Below are 19,401 nucleotides of genomic sequence, written 5' to 3'. Positions count from 1 at the left end.
CCTCCATCTATAAAAACCTTTCATTTTGTACAACTCCATGGTGCTCCCCTCTACTGGCTAGATGGGATGCTGATTTAATAAAGCCAATTAGATCTTCTAATATACTTGGCTGTACTTTTTTCTTTTTTTTAAGAATGTATTTATTTGTTTCAGAGAGAGAGAGAGAGACAGAATGAGAGGGAGGAGCAGAAGATGGAGAAAGAAAATCTCAAGCAGACTCCACGCTGGGCGAGGAGCCCAATGTGAGGCTCTGTCTCAGGACCCTGGGATCATGACCTGAGCCGAAACCAAGTGCTGGATGCAATTAACCAACTACACCACCCAGGCGCCCCACTTGGTCATATTTTTATTTAACACACAATAATAATGAAGTTTATTACATAGGGAGGGGCAAGTCTTTTATGGAAAATGGACAAGGGCCGTTATTTGTAAATACATTATTTATGAAAATAATGTGTTCCTGAAAAGTGTATATGCAAATATTAATTTTAAAAATGAAAACATATTTGAAGCACATTAAAAGAAACAGATGGTGTTTTCTTTTTGCTCAGTCTTCTTACTTATCCACATAAAGTACCCTGATGGTATATTTTTCTCAGTCAATATAACAATCTTTAATATTCAAAGTTGAGAGTTAAAAAATCTTAATTTCTATCAGTTTTGCTTGAAGGGTTAACAACTCTTCCCAAAAGGGGGGCACATTATATACCATTTCATGAGAAGATGTGAACCGTTGCTTGTCTATTAGTATTTTACAATTAAATCTTTTTTTTTGTTACTTTGAGTTGCAGGTCTCTACTCATCTCTATACCTATTTTAAACATACAATTAATAAGGGAGCCAATGTCTATATTTTTTGAGGTGCCACCTCATGGTCCCAATTTCTCCTGGACCCATTTAAAATGTTTTTTTTTTTTTCTCCTGTGTCCTGATAAAGAGATTTCTGCTAATCCAGTAATCATTTTCCACAGCAAGTGGTTATATAAAGTTATATCATTTTAAAATAACCTATAAGAAAGATTTTATTCTGTAGTGATAACAGGATCACAGAAATGAGACATTTTCATTGAGTGAAATGACCCTACCATGATCATATTAAATCATTTTCCACTTAGAAGAGAATGCTTTTGCAAGCTACATTTGAGTGCATCTCAATAGTTTAACCACCCATTTTCTATGTCTCAGTGGAGATTTACCCAGAAATCAAGTGGGCAAGTAATTGATTTACAGATTTAAACTATTTTAGTCTTTTTAAATTTTTTTATTTGTTGGAGCATAAGTTCAAGGTTCTAAATCAATTTTATGAAAAATCTATCTGCATGTTTAAAAATGAAAGTAATCTTTACCATCAATTTAAATATCTGAATACTAACAATAAGAAAATTAAATCAAATTAAAACATGGTTAAGAGCAATTAATACCGTCTTCATGTTTCATTTAAACCAAAACTCAGTTTGGGGCACCTGGGTGGCTCAATTGGTTAAGTGTCTGACTTCAGCCCAAGTCATGATCTCGGAGTCCTCAGATCGGTTCAGTGCTAGGCTCCAAGTTCAACAGGAAATCTGCTTCACCCTCTCCCCCTGGCCCTCTCTCCCCTGCTATGCTCTCCCTGTCTCTCAAATAAGTAAATAAAGTCTTAAAAAAAAACAAACAACAAGATTCAATATTTAACTTTATTAAATAATAATAATGAACATGGATTTAGTAACACTTAAATAAGTAACATAAAACACTCCTATTCTTAGTCAGTATTACTTAAAATGCCAAATCTATCCCTGTTACTCCAAATGTGTTTGTTTTTTGTTTTTTTTTTTAAAGATTTTATTTATTTATTTGACAGACAGAGATCACAAGTAGGCAGAGAGGCAGGCAGAGAGAGAGGGGGAGGCAGACTCACTGCTGAGCAGAGAGCCCCATGTGGGGCTCGAGCCTAGGACCCTGAGATCATCACCTGAGCCGAAGGCAGAGGCTTTAACCCACTGAGCCACCCAGGTGCCCCTCCAAATGTGTTTTAAAGTGGAAAGGCCTAATGTAGAAACCAAGAAGAATCAGTACTGAATGAGTCAAGAGACTGCAGGAACCAAAGACAGGCCTCCTCAAAAATTTGCCACTTTGGGGGCTGCCTGGGTGGCTCAGTGGGTTAAGCCTCTGCCTTCAGTTCAGGTCATGATCTCAGGGTCATGGGATCGAGTCCCGCATCGGGCTCTCTGCAAGGCAGGAAGTCTGCTTCCTCCTCCCTCTCTCTCTTTCTCTGCTTGCCTCTCTGCCTACTTGTGATCTCTCTCTGTCAAATAAATAAAATCTTTAAAAAAAAAAAATTTGCCACTTTGGCAGGAAGATGATTTTGAGTTAAAAAGCAATCAAAACCCAGCAGATTCAGGAAAAGCTCTTTACTTATCTCCTCAACTGCATAAAAAGGATTTAGACAGAAGCCCTGCTCGGGAAAGAGAGCTATCACCGCATTACACTACGAACTGGGTGTGGTGGGCAGGGAGGAACCTAGCAAGGCCTGATTGATCAAAGTTCTGTTTCCAAGAGGCCCAGCAAACATTTGCTTACTAAATATTTATCCTTTTTCATCTTTATGTAAATTGCATTTCTTCCCTTTGAAGTCTCAGACCCCTACCACCCTCTCCGTAATTGAAAATGACATATATACCTCATTTTGCCTGTCTTTGGAGTTTCCGTGTCTATGTGCATTCCCAACATACACTACTAAATTTGATTTTTTTTTCCTGTTAATCTGTCTCATGTCAATTTGATTCTTAGTCCAGTCAGAAAGACCTTGAGGGGACAGGATATTCCTGATCCCTGACAAAGCATAATCCTGCTTTTACCATATGTGTGAGGGTAAGTACTTAAGCTAAGGTTAAGTTTGCTCTTGGTAACTTTTTTTTTTTTTCTCTTGGTAATTCTTGAAATATGCAAGTAGAATTCTAATCAGTAAAGCTACTATAAGATACCATAGAGCTAAAAGATGTTTTCCATAAGTACTTAAGGTCCATATTACCGGATTTAAAATAAAACTGCTATAATTTAAAAAAATGCTATAATTTGAATAATTTATTCTAATGTGCTCATTTAATATGGATGTTTTTAAGGGATCGCAATTTAAGTGTGCAACAAAAGCTCTGTTTACAAAAAGATAGAGTCTAAAACATGTAATGGGTTCTTACCAGAGCAAGGCATTTCATTTTAATAATGTTTACTGGTGGTCCCGGAGAGCTATGGATCTCGAGATAATACCAGACATGGAAATTGCTAAAACTATTATCTGAAAAACAAAAAACAAAAAACAAACATCTCTTAATGTAAGTTTCTGAATACCATACTTAACATAAAACTTTGAGAAACCTCAGTACATACTGTTTTCAAACTCTTTGGTGAACTCATTTGTCATGAGAGGGAAGTGGAGGGTGAAAAGCTGATTGCATTACAATTTGTAAGTGCAAGGAGAAGCACCATCCTTCATGGCCATGACCTTGCCCTGTAAAAGCTCTCCATCCTTCACCTTCCCCAGGTATTCATTATATTCACCATTAAAATAAGAATGTTTTACTTCTAAGTTAAGAATTCATATTTCCAAAGAAATAACCAATCATTTCTCCCCCTAATTGCCAAAACATTCACATATTATATATAGAACTGATGTGGGAAACAAAGGCAGAAGAAAAGTTACTAAATTTCCTTTCTACCTAGGGCCCACTGACAAGTCCTTGAAACAGGCAGAGTGACATTCCTCTAGGGACTCCACTGCCTCCACCTTAATACTTTGCTATGGGCAAAAGGCAATCCTAGCCTGACCCCCCCCCCACCCCCAACCAGGATCCTGTAGTCTACTTTAACATATAAAAATTCCTTTGGAAATTTCCTTTATCTCTAATCTCTCCAAGATATGTGCTGGCAATCATTCCCAAGCATATGGCCCAATGATAAACATCTGAAGGGTCTCATGACTAAGGTTTTATTAGACGGTAATAAATGACCTTTTCCCAACAACAGCTAGCCCCTCAAGGTCCCTGAAACTTTGCTTCCAAAATTCCTTAGAGACATAGGCTATTCCTCACCCCCTCCCAATTTGCAAGTATATAATGGACCACCCCTCACAACCCCAGGGGCAGCAGCTCTTTCTGCCCACGGTCCGGTCCCTGTGCTTTAATAAAACACCATTTTGCACCAAAGACATCTCAACAATTCTTTCTTGGTCCTTGGCTCTGGACTCTACCCCACTGAACCTCACCTATATTCTCAAACTTCATCAGAACTATCTAAGTATTATACTATAGATCACAGTGGTACATTTCCAGCACTCTAAGATTCTAGTCTAAGGACAAAAATCAGGAATAGTTGATGAGATTTTTCTTTTCTCGGAAGTGTGAAAAAGGATGCTAGCAATTCATCCTAAAGGAAGCTGGATTGGGAATGAACTACATGGTGAGAAAGTAATGTTTACATCACGGTTCTAGATTTTTTTTTTTTTTTTTTAAGTAGGCATTTCTGTCACTAGTGATGTCTAAAGTCATCCTCCCAAATCCTGACACCAGAACCCTGGTCCACCACAACAGTCCTGTGTAGCAGGGTTTATACTGGCCTCAATCTCAAGTTTGCCATTTGTTTAACGTGATCTGTTCAGCTTCTACTTTGATACTCTTTATTCTCCAGTGTTGAGTTAGTATATGGTTTAAGATGTCCTCCAATTTCAGTTATTCATATGCATATTGAAATCAGTATTGGCATGTTTTAAAGATTCCAGGTACTGCTCTGTTTGTCTAACTTACTTAGGTGAATCATTACCCTCTGTGGGCCTCAGTTTCCTCATCTGAAAGAAGGGGCCCAGACCAGTGGAATTCTCGCTTCTGAACAAGAGTGTTGTGCATTGCACTATATTGTGTTGTATGGAACTGTATTGCATGGTGAAGGGGAGTAGAATTTGCCACCCCAAAATATGTCTTTGGTATAAGGACTTTTTGAGCTTATTATTATTTTTTAAATATTTTATTTATTTATTTGACAGAGAGAGATCACAAGTAGGCAGAGAGGCACCTAGAGAGGGGGGGAAGCAGGCTCCCTGCTGAGCAGAGAACCCCCTGGGAGGCACTATCCCAGGACTCTGAGACCATGACTTGAGCCAAAGGCAGAGGCTTAACACACTAAGCCACCCAGGCACCCCTTAAGCTGATTATTTTTTAAAAAAGTGTGGATACAGAAGCTCTGAAAACTGAGTAAAAGATACCCTTTTATAAGAGACATTTACATTTCTAAAGGAAATCTGCATTTGTAAGGGTGTCTCCCTCTCTGTACTAAGAAGTTGGGAAGACTAAATCTCTAGAAACTCGTATCAGTGGAGAAGACAGTGACCTAAATCTGCAAAACAATGTCACTCTTGTTTACTGTGCTTTCCTGTTAACTTTGCATTATTGGTTCTCCAACCCCCAACATCTTTTTTTGTCTTTAACTGGAGACTGTATTTTAAGGTAAGGGCTTGGGCCATTCCAAGGAGTTACTCATTCTTCCTGGGTCTCTCCCAAGTATGCAAGAGGTATACTCTTTCTGGGGGGCAGTGGGGGGGGAAGGGCAGAGGGAGGGGAGAATGAGGGTCCAAAGCAAGCTCCACAACCCACCAGAGCACCACACGGTGCTCAATCCCAGGACCCTGAGATCATGACCTGAGCCGAAGTCAAGAATGGAATGTTTAACTGAATGAGCCACCCAAGTATCCCACATGTTAACTGACCTTTTGTTTTTTTAATTATTCCCCCCTACCGGGAACATTGTATATTATTGTACTGCAATGCACTACTTCATACCATATTATATTATATTGTATTGTATGCCACTCTACTCTAATACTTTAGCTATTAAGAAGTACTTATCATATTGGTGGATCTTAGAACAATCCAGACATTCAGAACAATTAGCTAATGAGAGGGAGACAGACAAGGCCCATGTGAATTCTTCCAAGTACTTGTGAGAAGTTCTTAAGGGTGATTTTACCTCCGTATTTTGAATTGCCTTCTGTGCTTATTTATTTTATAGACACCAACTAATTACCTTGGAACCATTAATGCACAGAGAATAAATTACCAGCTTTATGTGGATGTTTGGTTACTGAGGAAACCTCTGTTCAGTTTTGTATTGGCTGCTCCTTCAATTCTATGACAGTGCTTTAAATGCTTTTATGATGTTTAAATGTGACATCTCAAAATAAACCAAAGTTGTTAAAATGAAAAATGTTTCCCCTTCTAGGTTGCTCATGTATATTTCACTGGCTTTTCCTATGCTTTAATCCACAGTGAACTCACAGGGAAAATAATTCTGGAGAGAAAGGGCTTCATGACTATAAAGACTGAATGCCCTACAATTCTGGGTTGGCACAAAGAAAGATAAAACAGTCTGCTCATCTATGGAATAGAGACTGTCTTAGTCAAGGTTCTCCAGAGAAAGAGAACCAATAGGATACGTGTATACATAGAAAGAGACAGAGAAAGACAGAGAAACAGAAGCTGAGAGAGACTGATTTTAAGAAAACGGCTCATGCAATTGACTTGATAGATCCAAAATCTGCAGGTTAGGTCCCCAGGCTGTAGACCCAGGAAAGAACTGCAGTGCAAACTCAAAAGCAGTCCATGGGTAGAATTCCTTTTTGTTCTGGGGAGGTCGGTTTGGGTTCTGTTAAAATATTCAACTGATTAGATGAGACCTACCCACACTACGGAGGTCCATCTTCTTTATTCAAAGGCCACAGATTTAAATATAATTCTCATCCAAAATCACCTTCACAGAAACATCCAGAATAATGTTTCGCTATTATCTGGGCACAATAACCTAGCTAGGTTGACACATAAAATTAGCTATCACAGAAACAATAACACTTAATATTTGTGATTGCTGTGACGATCACATAAGGCACCGTTGTGATGTAGCTGATTTAATTCCAGCAGTGATAAAAATGTACAGTATGAGTTTATTGGTTAGTATAAGATTAAAGATGGTTTATTAGCGAGAACAAAAGTGATAATTATTAAACATTGTTTAACTACAGGCCTTAAACACATTAAAACTTTTTGCTGATTATAAAATCAGTAACATTCACTATAGTGATTTTTAGAAATTCCTGAAAAGCCTAAAGATGAAATTTATTCATTACGTCATGACTAAGAGTAAATACTTATTTTTCTTATATAAAACTCCAGGCTTGATATGTCAATAAAGACACAAAGGTATAAATACACTGGGGTACACAAATTATATAAAATTGATATATCCATATGCATGTGTGTGTTTGTGTGTGTAAACACATTTTTATCCTTCAGACAACATCTGCTATTAGAACTTGAGTTTTATCCCTAATCATTAGGAAAATGAAAATCAAAACCCACAGTGAGCTATCGCCTCACAACCGTTAGGATGGCTACTATCAAAAGAACAGACAACTGCAAGTGCTGGTGGGATATGTAGAAAAGGTAACCCTTGTGCTCTGTTGGACAAATTGGTGGACCCACTGAAACCGCCAACAGAATTAGGTAATTAAGTAATTAAAGGCAAGTCGCCCATAGTTAAAGACTATTGGGAAAAACACTGGGAAGGAACTTAGAATATGCTTTAAGAGGGGCGCCTGGGTGGCTCAGTGGGTTAAAGCCTCTGCTTTCGGCTCAGGTCATGATTCCAGGGTCATGGGATCGAGCCCCGCATCGGGCTCTCTGCTCGGCGGGGAGCCTGCTTCCTCCTCTCTCTCTGCCTGTTTCTCTGCCTACTTGTGATCTCTGTCTGTCAAATAAATAAATAAAATCTTTAGGAAAAAAAAAAAAAAGAATATGCTTTAAGATAAGGAAAATGTAGGGGTGCCTGGCTAGCTCAGTCGGAGGAGCATGCAACTCTTGATCTTGGGGTTGTGAGTTTGAGGCCCATGATAGGCATGGAGAAAACTTAGATAAATAAATAAATTAAAAAAAAAAAGATAATGAAAATTTAGCCCAAGGGAACAGGAAATTAAATAGCCTGTGCTGACATCATAGTCACAAGGTGTATAGCCTCAGTTTTTGCTAACAAAGATATCATCACTGACACACATTGTTAAAATGTTTTGCAGAACTGAACCAGCGAATGAAATGGCCACCCAACCACAACCTTGAAGAAACAGGTGACTTGGCACCAGTTAATCAGTCTTGAAGTTTACCCAATCCTGATCAATCAGAAGGACCCACAATTCCAAGCCCTTTACCCTTGATTTTTGCCCTAAAACACTCACTTGCAAGTCATCAAAGAATTCAGGACTTTGAACATTACTTCCCTGTTCTCTGGGGTGGTGCCACACCATAAATAGCTATCTTTCTTCAGTGCAAAAGCTCAGGTTTTTTTTTTTTTTTTAATTGTCTTGCTGCATATTGGACAGATGAACTATTGTTAGGTACAGTTATACCACTATGGAAAACAGTATGGACAATCCTCCAAAATTTTAAAATAAAATTTCCATGCCCACATTTGGGTATTTATCTGAAGAAAATCAAAATATTTACTTGGAAAAGATGTATCCACCCCACGTTTATTACAGCATCATTTATAATAGCCAAGATACAGAAACAACCTAAGTGTTCATCATGGGATGAATGGATAAAGAAGTTGCGAAATATATATAGAATCAATTATTATTCAGCCATTTAAAAAAACAAAAACAAAAACCAAAAAAAGGAAAATCCTACCATTTACAGCATGGACAGAACTTGAAGGCATTATGCTAAGTGAAATAAATCAGAAAGTGAAAGAAAAACACTGTATGACCTCACTTAAGTGTGGAATTTTTAAGAAAAACAACTCAGAAGAGAGATTAGACTTGTGGTTATCAAAGGTAGAACAGGGGAGGGAGGTAGAAAGGGAGAAAGGTCATCAAAATATACAAACTTTCAGTTATAAGAGAAATAAGGACTATAATGTAATTACAACATCATGACTATAGCTAACACTGCTGTATGATATATAGGCCAGTTGTTAAGAGTGTAAATCCTAAGAGTTCTTATCATAAGGAAATTTTTTTTTCCCTTTCTTTTCTTTTTACTGGATCTATATGAGAAGATAGAACTAGCGGGACTTACTGTGGTAATCTTTTCACAATATATGTAAAGCAAACCATCATGTTGTATACCTTAAACTTATACAGTGATGTATGTCAACTATTTTTCAATAAGAATGGGGAAAAAACTTTTGTGCAAGTAATACATATTCAAAACTATTTTAAATAAAATTATAAAACTAACATATTTAAGTTTCAATTATTCAAAAAACTAGAACACATAAGGAACATTCTTATAGAAAAATATATGTGCAGATCTCTGATTATTTTATTCAAACTAATTTTTCAGAATGAAATCATTAGCTCAAAGGGGATAAAAAAATCTTAAAAGCTTTAGGGGTGCTGGGCTGGCTCAGTTGGTAGAGCACGTGACTCTCAATCTCAGGGTGTAAGTTCGAACCCGACATTGGGCATAGAGATTACTTAAAAATAAAATCTAAAAAGAAAAGAGTTTTAAGCATATTAAATTAAGCATTTAAGCAAATGGTCTCGAATTCCCATTATAGTGCATAAGGTTGTCTCTTTCAATGTGATCCTCATCAAAAAAAAATCCTCATCAAAAAAAAATTTTTCAAATTTTTCAATTTGTAAAAGGTTAAAAAAATCTTCTTTAGTTGTCTTCATTTCTTTTTTTCCCCAGCTTTGCTGAAGTATAACTATTAAAAATTATATATATTTAAGGTACAACTTGATTTGATACAGTATGCATTATAAAATACTCACTACAATTAAGCTAATTAACACATCTATCATCTCACATAATTACTGATTTTTGGTGGGGGTGGTGAAGACACTTAAGATCTACCTTCTAAGGAAATCTCAAGTACAACCTACTGTATTATTAACTATAATCATGTTGTTGTACATTAAATAGTTCTCCAAAATTTATTCGTTTTACCTAACTAAAACTTCCCTAACTGAAAAGAGACACACTGCTGAGCAGTCAGTAGGAAAAAGTTCCATGTTCTTATAGGAGATGGAAAGGTTAATCCTGTCTGATATAAGAAAACTACTTTGAAGAACTGGGGATACTTGTAATATTATTAGATGTATTTTTCCTAGCTTTTAATCTATCTTGAAACCTGTCATTACATCATGCACATTTTCTTATTAGGCATCACCACTCCCTTTTATTCCATTAACATGATACCTTAATATTCTGATTTTCTTTCAGACTTTTACCTGGCTTTCCTTCATGGTTCTTCTGCCTTAGATTTCGATGGGGGTTTCACTTAGCACAATCCATCTGCAACAGTGATCTACTCTTTGACCTTACCTGCATTTCAACTAAAGAAACACTAAAGCTTTACAACCTGCTTTTACTTTTTCATCTGGCCTCAGCTCCAAATATTCAATTGATGACTGGATATCACTACATAAATGTCTTTCTGTCACATCAAAATCAGCAAGCACAAAACTTTGTCAAGCATTATAATCTCCCAGACTTTTTATTTCTTCTTGTTGATAGTTCAACAACTAAACTACTCCATAGTATTGCTGTCTCCTCATCTATTTTGCATGGCCAAGTGGGCTGATGGGCCTTGAACTGACAGTAGCCCCTCTGGAGAGTGCACACACTAGATAACAAGCCTTTACAGTCACAAGTCAGTGTGAATTTCTGATATGACTCCCCAAACACTCTTGTGATAAGTTCTCTCCTCTGCCTCCCAGGACTTCCCCTTGTACAGCCCTTAGATGAGACCCCCCCTTGATGCTTACCAAAACCCTATTCTTTTTGGTTTGAATTAACCAATCTGGTCTCAGCCCAGGAACTCCAAATCATTCTTCCTGACAACTGTAATTAAGGCATGTGCTCAGGTCCTTCTTCCCCCTGTGCACCCTTGCCTTGACTTGTCCATGTGGCCTCTCAAGGAGTAAAGTATGAATCCTCCAGGACCTCAAACTAGAGTAATAAATTCTAGTTCACTTTCCCTTGTGGCATTTTGTTGAACCTTGACACACCATCTGACACCCCAGGGGTCTACTTAACAAATGTCATTTTAACAAAGTCCCAACACTTCTAAATTAATATCTTGATATTTTTCTATTCACCAAGATACAAACAAACTTTGTTCATTTTTAGGATCAATCCTCTCTTTCCAACTCCTCTCTTAAAAGAGTCATCTAGGGGAGTCTGGGTGGTTCAGTTGATTAAACGTCTGCCTTTGGCTCAGGTCATGATCCCAGGGTCCTGGGATCGAGCCCCGCATTGGGCTCCCTGCTCGGTGGGGAGTCTGCTTCTCCCTCTCCCACTCCCCCTGCTTGTGTTCCCTCTTTCGCTATGACTCTGTGTCAAATAAATAAAATCTTTAAAAAAAGAGAGAGAGAGAGAGAGAGGGAGAGAGAGAGAGAGTCATCTAATACTAGTCTCTGAAATGTTTTCCATCTTTAATGGTAACTCTATCCCCATGCCACCATAAAAATACATTGTTCTCTTTACTTCAAAGCCAGTTTGCTGTCCCAGTGGACTGCCTAGCTGACCCCAACTGCTGTTCCCTTTCCAAACCATTTTGAATAGTGTATAAATAATCACTCTTAATCCATGTATTCTGTGACGGTTAATCTTATGTGTCAACTTGGCTGGACCACAGTGGACCCCCCCACAGTGGAGTCTGAGTAAAGCAGATTGCCCTGCATAATGTGGGTATACGTCCTGCAATCAGTTGGAAGCCCTAAGAGTAAATACTGATGTTATCTGAAGAAGAAGCAATTCTTACTCAAGACTGAAAGAGAAACTGCCTGAGCTCGCAGCCTGCCTGCCCTGCTTCAGGAATTTAGGCCCAAGATCACAACAGCAACTCTTACCTAATCTTCTGCACTGATTGCTTGTCCTACAGATTTTCGACTTGCCAGTCCCCACAATTATGTCAGCCATTTTTTAAAATTTCAACATCTCAGGACACCTGGGCAGCTCAGTTGGTTAAGTGTCTGCCTTTGGCTCAGGTCATGATCCCAGGGTCCTGGGATCAAGGCCCACATGGGCCCTCTGCTCAGCAGGGAGCCTGCTTCTCCCTCTCCCTCTGCCTGCTGTTCTCCCTGCATATGCACGCGCACATGCACTCTCTCTCTGTCAAATAAATAAAATCTTTTTTAAAAAAAATTTCAACATCTGTCTCTCCATCTTTCTTTCTTTCTCTATTCATATTACATTATATTATGGTAGTGTCTGTTTTACTGAAAAATCCTGACTAAACATAAAATCATTCAATAAAGATTTCTTCTTTGATATACCTCATTGTCTCCACAGCTTTGCTTCAGTTGACCCACTGTTCTCTAATGGCCTCTTAAGATGTCCCTGCTACTCACTCATAAGAGAATTCAATCACTCATTTTCCAGGAAATCTGCCCTGTGCCTTCCAGTACTCCATTATCCCTATTTCCTTTGAATTTCTACTAAAAAGATATGTTTAACAACATTCAAATAAAGCTTTATAACATAGGAAGAAAAAAAATAGCACTGACTTTCTTCTGCATATGAGGAAGATTGTTATCATCTACTACGCTGAAGAAAAGCATATTATCTTGTTAAAATTATATACTCATTAGGGCGCCTGGGTGGCTCAGTCAGTTAAGTGTCTGATCCCAGGGTCATGATCCCAGGGTTCTGGGATGGGGTCCCACATCCAGCTCCTTGCTCAGCGGGGAGCCTGCTTCTTCCTCTCCCTCTGCCCCTCCCCATGCCTCTCAGGCTCTGTCTCTGCCTCAAATAAATAAATAAAATCTTTAAAAAAATTACATATCTTTAACATTTTATCAGAAATTTACTGCAATTTTTTGTTGAATAACAAGTATATGTAAAGTTTTTCACTTATGAAAGAGTAGACAGCCTTCAAGTTGAAGTATTATAATTTATTAATCTTAAAACTGTACAAATCCATAAAGTAAATACATAAAGTTAATCCTGAAATAATACAATAAAGTTCTTACAGATATATGCAACACACACTTGTACATACATTATGAATGTAAAATATTTATCCATTTAAAACTGAATGATTGACAAGTGATCATGAAACTTTCCTTAATCATCAATTTACCTGAGTCTTCCTCATTAATCTGGTGGAATAGTTCCGATGATGATTTCTGAAAGGAGGGTACTCGACCTCGATCTTGATCTGAGTCTTCCTGAGAGTCATCATCTTGTCTGTGTTTAACAAAAAATGAAATTGCACCTAGAACACATAAGTCCAAGATGCCAAATTAACCAAGGATTGTTTTTCTAAAATGAAAGGTCAATTTTTAGGTACTAAAGATGCTTTAGCTTGAAACTAATAAACATAAAGCCAAATATAAATCCTAGGCCTTAGTATCACATTTAAACCTGATGTTGGTACAGAACAATTTAACAGAGAGTTCATTAATATTTGTTTTAAGCATAAGAGATAATCAGTTTTTAATTAAAATGAGCAGTATAATACCTGGGTTCACAACTGGGGATGTCCATCACCAGCTATGTGCCTCAGTTTGCACAGATATGAAACAGAGGTGACACTGGTAGCCGCTGGTGACATCAGATATTACGAAGTGTCCCTGGTATTACACTGGCTCCCTCTGAGTATCTGGGAGTGTTCCCAATAGTTCACCAGCTACTCACCACTCTCAGAGGAGTGGGAAGGATAGGCCCCAGACTGTGACTGAAAGAAGTTGAAGCAGGTCAGACTGTTTCAGGATCTACAGTCGGATTGGGGTTGGCAGGCGTGACCACACAACATGGATGGACGTGTCTCCTTCTGAGTCCCTGGGCAGGCAGGACTGCTTCTAGACTGCAGCTATAAGGGGCTAAAACTGGATTGTGGGGCTGATCCCAGATATAAGCACAGATCATAGTCAATGGGCACACTTCTGGGACATGGATAAGCATGTCTCCCAAGATGATTGTTCCCAGACCATGGCTGGGAGTGGCTGACCAAGTTACAGGGCTATTTCAGGATCTGCAGTTGAACTAAACTGGAGGGCCTGCCTCAGGTGCACAGACCAGTGTGTCTTCCCCAAGGTGCTAGATGGGCAGGAATCATGGCTGAGAGGGGCTGAAGCTGGGCCATGAGCCACTTCAGGGTCCACAGATGGACTAAATTCCATGGACTTGTTACACAGGACATGGACAGTCAATGACTCCTGCCAGCTCCTTATCATAAAGTGCTGGTGGCAGCACTCAAGCCCAATGGGACGATAACTGAGTCTACAGGGGGACAGGGCTATTTCTTGATCTGTAACCAGGGCCATGGTTGGTAAATCCACCACATGAGCACAAGCCTGCCTTTTCAAAATGGCCCTCCTCAGTCTTGGATTCCATTGGGGTTTCATAATTTCCCACGAAGATCCCACAGCTCCCACAAAGGCATTTATGCTGTGGATGGTTTTCAAGTTACTATTGCTGAATACAGGTGGTGGATCTCCTATATTGCCATCTTGCAGATGTCACTCCTATCTTATCATTTTTAATATCTTTGTTTTGAAATATCATAAAGTCACTTAAGTTTCAGATTAAATTTCCTATCCTATTATAAACAAGCTTTCTTATTTTACATAGGAGTTTACAAACACATTATAAAAAGACAGGGTGCATAGTGGAAAGAACACAGGCTTTGGACGGAACGTAAACTCAAACACTTGTTCTGCCACTACTAATTTAGCCTTGAATATGTTATTTACCTCATCTGTAAAATGGTGCTAGCTGTTTTGAAGATTAATGATTGTGGTTTATGCTTATGTAGGACTTACTATATGACAGACATTGTTCTAGGTGATTTACATATATTAATATGTTATATTATATTTAACTTATTGAGGAATCGTCATACTGGTTTCCAGAGTGGCTGCAACAGCTTGCATTCCCACCAACAGTGCATGACTGTTCCTTTTTCTCCACATCCTTGCCAACACTTGTTGTTTCTTGCCTTTTGATTTCAAGCATTCTGAGAGGTATGAGGTGATATCGATTATAGTTTTGATTTGCATTCCCTGATGATGAGTGAGAGTGAGTATCTTTTCATGTGTCTGTTGACTAACTGAATGTCTTCTTTGCGAAGTATCTGTTCATGTATTCTGCCCACTTTTCAATTGGATTATTTATTTTGGGGGTATTGACAATGATTAGTTCTTTATATATTTTGGATACCAACCCTTTATTGGATATGTCACTGTTTTTGGTACAATTGTAAATTAGATTGTTTTCTTAATTTCTTTCTGCTGCTTCATTATTAGTACATAGAAATGCAACACATTTCTCTATGTTGATTTTGCAAGTTGTATCTTGCAACTTTATTGATTTCACTTCTCAGTCCTAGTAGTTTTTTGGTGATCTTTGGGGTTTTCTATATAGAGTATCATGTGATCTGCAAATAGTGAGAGTTCTACTTCTTCTTCATCAGTTTGGATACCTTTCATTTCTTTATGTTGTCTGATTGCTGTGGTTAGGACTTCTAGTACTATGTTGAATAAAAGAAGTAAGAGTAGATATCCTCGTGTTGTTCCTGACCTTAGCATAAAAGCTCTGTTTTTCACCATCAAGTATGATGTATTATTTTCATAGTAAAGAAGGGAAATGGACACAAGTAAGTTCAGCAACTTGCCCAAGGTGAATCAGCTTATAATAATACAGCTGGAATATAAAAACATGCATTCTACTTCAAAGTTCATACTGTTTTTTGCTTAATTAATAAATTTAATTTTTTGAAAAGTTTTAGGTTTATAAAAAAATGAGTGTAAAGTACAGAGTTCCTATATATCCCCCTTGTTGCAAGTATTATAAGCATCCTGCATTACTGTAATACATTACTTGCAATTGATAAGCCAATAATGATACACCATTACTAACTAAATTCCATCATTTCCATTTTGGCTAACTTTTTCTATTGTACATTCTATGTCTTTGGCAAATAAGTAATTTCATGTGTCTACCACTACACTATCATGCAGAATAGTTTCACTGACCTAAAAATCCCCTGTACCCCATTCATTCATCCCTTCCTCCCAACCTCTAAAGAAATGGCAATCACTGATCTTTTACCTCTTCCAAAATGTCATATAGTTGGAATCATACAGCATGTGGTCTTTTCAGATTGACTTAATTCACTTAGCAATATACATTTAAGCTTCCTTCATGTATGTGGCTTGATAGGCCATTTTTAAAAAAGATTTACATATTTATTTCAGAGAGAGAGGTGGGGGGCAGAGGGAGAGGGAGAGAGAATCTTAAGCAGACACTGTGCTGAGCATAGAGCCCAATGTGGGGCTTGATCCCATGACCCTGAGACCTGAGTTGAAGTCAAGAGTTGGACACTTAACCAACTGCACCACTCAGACACCCCAGGCCATTTATTTTTATCAATGAAAAATATCCCATTGTATGGATATACCACTGTTTATCCATTCACCTATTTTAGGACATCATAATTGCTTCTACATTTTGGCAACTATGAATAAAGCTGTTATAAACATTCATGAGCAGAATTTTGGATTGACAAAAATTTTGAACTCATTTGGGTAAATATGAAGGTATATGACTGCTCTATCATGTTATGAGTCTGTTTAGTTTTGTCAGATACTGCCAAACTATTTTCAAAATGGTTGTGACATTCTATCACTTTGTATTCCCACCATCAATGAATGGAAGTTCCTATTGTTCCACATCAGCACTTGGTGTTGTCAAGTCTTTTGAATTTAGCCATCCTAATTGGCAGGTAGTGGTATCTTATTTTAATTTGCAGTTCCCTAGAGACATAATTTATACACTTATTTGCTATCAGAATATTTTCTTTGGTGATGTGTCTCTTCAGATCTTTTGCCAATTTTTAGAATTGGGTTGTTTGTTATCCTATTGTTGAGTTTTAAGATTTTCCTTTTTTTTAAAGTTTTTATTTAAATTCCAGTTAGTTAACATACAGTGTAATATTAGTTTCAGGTGTACAATATGTTGATTCCACACTTCCATACAACACCCACTGCTTATCATACCAAGTGCCCTCCTTAATCCCATCACCTATTTAATCTATCCCCCTGCACACCTCCCATCTGGTAACCACCAGCTTGCTTTCTATAGTTAAGAGTCTGTTTCTTCATTTGTCTCATTTTCTCTCTTTTTTCCCCTTTGCTCACTTGTTTTGTTTCTTAAATTCTACTTATGAGTGAAATCATATGGTATTTTTCTTTCTCTGACTTGTTTCACCTAGCGTAATACTCTCTAGTTCCACCTATGTCATCGCAAATGGCAAGATTTCATTTTTTTATGCCTGAGTAATATTCCACGCTATAAACACACATCTTCCTTATCCATTCATCAGTTGATGGTCACTTAGTCTGTTTCCATAATTTGGCTATTGTAGAAAATTCTGCTATAGACATCAGGGTGCATTTATCCCTTTGAATTCCTATTTTAAGATTAAAAAAAATATATATATATACATATATACACATATATGTATATATATGTGGGGTTTTTTAAAATTAAGAATTTATTTATTTATTTGACACAGAGGGAGAGTGAGAGAGCACAAGTGAGGGGAGGGGCAGAAGGAGAGGGAGAAGCAGGCTCCCTGCTGAGCAAGCGTGACATGGGGCTCGATCCTAGGATCCAGGGATTATGACCCAAGCCCAAGGCAGACACCCAACCAACTGAGCCACCCAGGTGCCCCTAAAATATATTTTGGATACCATTCATGTATTAGATGTTCAAAAGTTTATAAGAGGGGTGCCTGGGTGGCTCAGTGGGTTAAAGCCTCTGCCTTCGGCTCAGGTCATAATCCCAGGGTCCTGGGATCGAGCCCCGCATAGGGCTCTCTGCTCAGCAGGGATCCTGCTTCCTCCTATCTCTCTGCCTGCCTCTTTACCTACTTGTGATCTCTGTCTGTCAAATAAATAAATAAAATCTTTAAAAAAAAGTTTATAAGAGAGAGATAAGGACACTCTATGTTGATAAAGATTCAATTCACTAAAACAAAAACAAAAACTCTTAAGCTCATAGATACAAAGACTAGATTGGTGGTTGCCAGAGGTGGTGGATGTAATGTACAGCATGGCAATTATAGTTGATAATACTGTATTACATATTTAAAAGTTGCTAAGAGAGTAGATCTTAAGTTTTCATCACAAGAAAAAAGAATTTTGTAGCTATGTATAGTGACAGATATTAACTAGACTTACATGATGATTACTTGCAATATATACAAAGCATCAAATAAAAAATTCAGTTCAGCAAGATTATATAAAAATTGTAGATATATACACACCTAAAAACAGAGGCCAACAATATTTGAAACAAAAACTGACAGAACTGGAAGAAGAAATAAGTCTACAATAAGAGCTGGAATCTTCAATACCTCAGTTTCATTAATGGAGAGAACTGGACAGAAGACAAGTAAAGAAAGACTGTGGGGGCGCCTGGGTGGCTCAGTCATTAAGCGTCTCCTTTGGCTCAGGTCATGATCCCAGGGTCCTGAGATCAAGCCCTGCATCAGGCTCCCTGCACACAGGAAGCCTACTTTTCCCTCTCCCACTCCCTCTGCTTGTGTTCTCTCTCTCACTGTGTCTCTGTCAAATAAATAAAATGTTAAAAAACAAAATAGAGACTGTGAACACCTCTGTAAAACCACTAGACCTAAATGGATTATATAGAACATTCCACCCAACATTAGTAGAATACACATTCTTCTTAAATCGACATGGAACACAGTCCAGGACAAATTACATGTGAGGTCACAAAACATATCTTAATAAATTTAAAAAGATTTAAATCATACAAAGCATCTTTTCTCATCACAATGAAATGAAAGTACAAATCAACAATGGAAAAAAAGATGGACGCAAATTTGAAGACTAAACAACAAAGGCTTAATCGATATTTCAAAGAAGAAATCACAGTGGATTGTCTATCTCTCTGATTTTTTCCCATTCAGTTTTCCCTCTCTTCCCCTGTGGTCCTCGGTATTATTCCTTATGTTCCACATATGAGTAAAATCAGAGAGGGAGACAAATTACAAGAAACTCTGGACTTTGGGAGCTGGGTGATGGGCATTAAGGAGGGCACATGTGGTGATGAGTACTGGGCGTTATAGCCAACTAATAAATTGATGAACACAACATCAAAACCTAAAGATGCAGGGACGCCTGGGTGGCTCAATGGGTTGAAGCCTCTGCCTTCAGCTCAGGTCATGATCTCAGGGTCCTGGGAGGGAGGCCTGCATTGGGCTCTCTGCTCAGCAGGGAGCCTGCTTCTCCCTCTCTCTCTGCCTGCCTCTCTGCCTACTTGTGATCTCTGTCGGTCAAATAAATAAATAAAATCTTAAAAAAAACAACAACAACAAACTAATGATGTACTATATGTTGGCTAATTGAAC

At 38.0% G+C, this 19,401-nt stretch overlaps 1 protein-coding gene across 1 annotated transcript in view; it reads right to left on the bottom strand.

Annotated features, from left to right (window-relative positions):
* Positions 1 to 19,401, bottom strand: part of LOC111150500 (cilia and flagella associated protein 47) — a 526,123-nt gene that overhangs the window by 151,586 nt on the left and 355,136 nt on the right. Inside the window, exons 50-51 of the mRNA XM_022507981.1 lie at positions 13,105 to 13,239; positions 3,177 to 3,274 (exon numbers count right to left, since the gene is read on the bottom strand). Of these exons, the coding sequence (XP_022363689.1) occupies positions 3,177 to 3,274; positions 13,105 to 13,239 (233 nt within the window). The remainder of the gene's footprint in view (positions 1 to 3,176; positions 3,275 to 13,104; positions 13,240 to 19,401) is intronic.

The sequence above is a fragment of the Enhydra lutris genome, unplaced genomic scaffold, assembly GCF_002288905.1.
Source record: "Enhydra lutris kenyoni isolate GAN:26980312 unplaced genomic scaffold, ASM228890v2 scaffoldscaffold23, whole genome shotgun sequence".
NCBI classification, from domain to species: Eukaryota; Metazoa; Chordata; class Mammalia; order Carnivora; family Mustelidae; genus Enhydra; species Enhydra lutris.
This window is presented reverse-complemented; position numbering and strand designations above follow the sequence as displayed.